This window comes from Quercus robur, chromosome 12 (assembly GCF_932294415.1).
Source record: "Quercus robur chromosome 12, dhQueRobu3.1, whole genome shotgun sequence".
Taxonomy (NCBI): Eukaryota; Viridiplantae; Streptophyta; class Magnoliopsida; order Fagales; family Fagaceae; genus Quercus; species Quercus robur.
Window position 1 is genome coordinate 31,617,274 of NC_065545.1, and position 3,484 is coordinate 31,620,757.

At 36.7% G+C, this 3,484-nt stretch overlaps 1 protein-coding gene across 1 annotated transcript; it reads right to left on the reverse strand.

Annotated features, from left to right (window-relative positions):
- Window positions 1-2,220: 2,220 nt before the first annotated feature.
- LOC126710314 (protein INAPERTURATE POLLEN1) lies at window positions 2,221-3,484 on the reverse strand. Its single transcript, XM_050410718.1, has one exon. It carries the CDS (start codon window positions 3,369-3,371, stop codon window positions 2,538-2,540), a length of 834 nt encoding a protein of 277 aa, XP_050266675.1. The 5' UTR covers window positions 3,372-3,484; the 3' UTR covers window positions 2,221-2,537.

Below are 3,484 nucleotides of genomic sequence, written 5' to 3' on the forward strand. Positions count from 1 at the left end.
TGTGATATTAATTACGATTATTAATTTTCAATGACGTCCCTATCCAAGGGGGCAATACATGGGTAGTTGTCCTTCCTGTTTTGATGATGTTATCAAGAAGGAAGCTTGTTGTTTTGTTTTTGCTGCTTAATAAAGTCTTGATTTATAAAAATAAAAAATAAAAAATAAAAAAAAAAAGGGGAGGAGGGGGGTGGATACATGGCCACATGTAGACATGGCAAAACGGGCGGGGCGGGTCGGGTCAATCGGGTCACGGGTCAAAACGGGTCATTTTAAGCAGGTTGAAAACGGGTTCAGGTCAATCGGGTTGCGGGTCGGGTCGGGTTGACCCGTATTTTTTACATGAAATTTTTTACTTTTTATTTTATTTTATTTTTTTTATAAAGAAAACAATATGTATTTGTCATTTGGATAGTTATGCAACATATTACTTGATGTAAAATGCATTATTTTGAATTCACTACTTATATTAAGAATAAACTCAGTTAAACTTATTAATACTTATTCAATAATTTTAAAATTATTCAAATCCTAACATTGCTATCTAAAACAAAACAACACAAAGATAAGTAAAACAAATATACAAGTTTTATTTTTACACAATATCAACATTTCAAAAAAAAAAAAATTACAAATGACTTATTGGATAACTCATTTGATAAAGAATAAAAACATATAAGAAAGTTACAATTTTAAAAATTAATTTTATAATCTATTATCAATTGTGGTTGACACTCTATTTCAATTTGAGATATACATTAAAGCTTGATTGCTTACTTATTTATACCTAGTCTCTTTTATGAAGATCATATCATTGTTAAGCAGCACACACTCTAGGAGATATTATAATTTATTTTGAAAAGCCGTTTATTTTGAACATAAATTGTTAAAAAATAGATCTAAGCATTCATAATTTATGCTAATTTGATACTTTGGCTTTACTATTTTCACACTTGTGAATGTGTTTCACACATATTTACAATTTTAAATCTGTTTTTAACTTTACTGTAACCATATTATCTTGGCATATACTTTGCTATTTGATATCTAAAACTCTTTACTCATTACAGAATGCTCAACCATTTATTTTTCAATTAATTTGCATGCAATTATGTAAATGTATCAATTGTTTCCTTAAAGCTCACAATAAACAATTAAACCAATATTGTCTTAATTTCACTTTTTTTTTTTTTACCAAAAAAAAAAAAAAAGTTTTAAAAAAATGGTTCGAGTCGGGTCGGGTTGACCCGCAAAAAACATGAGTCGGGTCACGGGTCAACCCGTTTTTGCTTCGGGTCAAAAAAATCGGGTTTGGGTCGGGTATTTTTCGGGTTGGGTCGGGTTAGAAAATTCTGACCCGTTTTGCCATGTCTAGCCACATGGTAGTGTACCCTTCTTCCTAAAGGAGCAATACACTGGACCTGACAGTTTATTTATTTATTTTATATTGTGCATATTCATACTATTCTTATAAATTGAGCAATAAATTAGGTACATACAACTATCTTGTTTTCCTTGTTTGGTCTAAATTTTGACTTTGAGATCATTAAATTTATTGTCTTAATAATTTTTTTTTGGACACCCTTCCTGATAGTTTATCTATATGAACCTAATACCTTTTGTTATTCCTATATAATGGTGTATGAATTATCACTTATTGGGCTTAAAGCTCATTCCCGTTGTTTCAATTTTTTTTTTAGATTAGCTGTTCATATTCTTAGTGACATGAGGCTGCTGGAATGTGATCACTTTATTACTAGGGAAACCTAAAGGGACGGACATGAGTTTTTTGGTTAAGATAGGCCATGTCATAAATGGGTAGGCTTATGCATAAGAGGATTCTAATGATTGCCTGATCTCAATATCAAACACAATCTATAATTTATGCCTGATCCTCTTTATTAATCAACATGAAGGCGTGAAAACTACACTTACAAAACAAGATCACAGTTACTTCTCTAAACTTTCGATTTTGCTAACCTTTTTGTGGGTAGTGTAGGATGCCTCAACAATCAAAGGAAAGGGGCCAAAATTATTGGCTGATTCAAGCCGCTATGACACTCACTTTTACTCACCATAACAAGAGGAAATGAAACTAATAAATTTCAGGATTCACCAAATCTGATCAACAACAGTGTTTAGCAACTTCAACCAAAAAAAGAATAGAGAGAAAACAAAACAAAACAAAACAAAATTGCTTATTTAGATTAAAGACGACATAAAATTTTCCACTTCCCTTGAGAAGTTAACAACCAGTACTCAAGATGATTGAAGCAAGACTTCCCAAAGAACTATTACAGATCAAGAAAAAGGTTATACTCTGCCAATAACATTGTTCCCGGGCAAAGTCAAAAAAATCATAGCAGAAAAATGCATGCTTCACAACAGTAAATGGTATTTCAACAAATGGAATTGAACTACATAGCAAAGAAAACTTGCCCAAGAACTCCATATATAGAAGAAAAATGCTCCAAGAAATGCAAGAAATTTCAATAAATCCCACACTTCAGACCAAGAACACAAAATAAATAGAAGGATCAAAGGGCAATGCGGCTTGGTTTATTGAGACGCATCTGGCAACTTTCGAATTGGGCGAGCAATTGAGGGTCCCTCAACCCAACAAGAAATTGGGCTAGCCCTTCAAGAAACAGAGCCCCCTGATACACACTGGTGGCGCTGATAATCTCTGCAAGAACGCTCCTCCTCATCCTATTAGCATCCAAGAACGCACTCACCATCTCCTCAATCTCGGCCTCCACCGCCTCCACAATGACTGGTCTAGCCGCCTCTTTCCTCCCCTGGTACCAGACCCAATCCTCCGCCACACGCTCCACCAGCCCCGCCTGTGCATTCCTCACCCTGTCTACCAATGCCGGCACCATCAGCCTTAGTCCACACTCAATTTGATCAACCCGGGTAGTCAAGTTACTACTCGGGTTCTTCCATGCCATTGCAACCTCCCACGGTTTATCGAATAAGTACTTATAATTCTCTCGAACCACATCATCATTGAATTCATCCTCTGTCTCTTCTTCTTCTTCATCAGTGTCCTCAAGGAATGAGCGAAGGAGGTTGGTGAAGAGGTAGGGATGGAGGTCGCCAAGCCAAAGAAAAGGCTTCTCGAGGGAGTTGCGCCAATAGGGGAAGAGGAGCTGAGAGACATCGTGGGAGGCGGCGAGGTCGAGGGCTTCGTAGTAGGATTGGAAGTGTTGGTGGAGCATTTCAACGTGGGTGGAGAGGGTTGGGACTGAGCCGGAGATTGAGCTTCGGAGGAGGGGTAAGAGCGTGTTCTTGAGGGTGTTGAACCACTCGGAGTGGTAGTCTTTGAAGGGACGCGAGCTTTTCTTGCGGGCAAAAAGAGCCTTCAGCATCTTGGAGAAACAGAGAGATGTGTGACAGTGTGAGTGAATGGTGTTTGTTTGTTTGTTTGTTTCTTGATCTTCTTTGGCTAAGAAGAGTGAATGAGAGAGTCAGTGAAGGTTTT

What these genes read in the sequence shown, in the direction of transcription:
- LOC126710314 (XM_050410718.1), bottom strand. Translation starts at nt 3,371, where the DNA reads ATGCTGAAGGCTCTTTTTGCCCGCAAGAAAAGCTCGCGTCCCTTCAAA.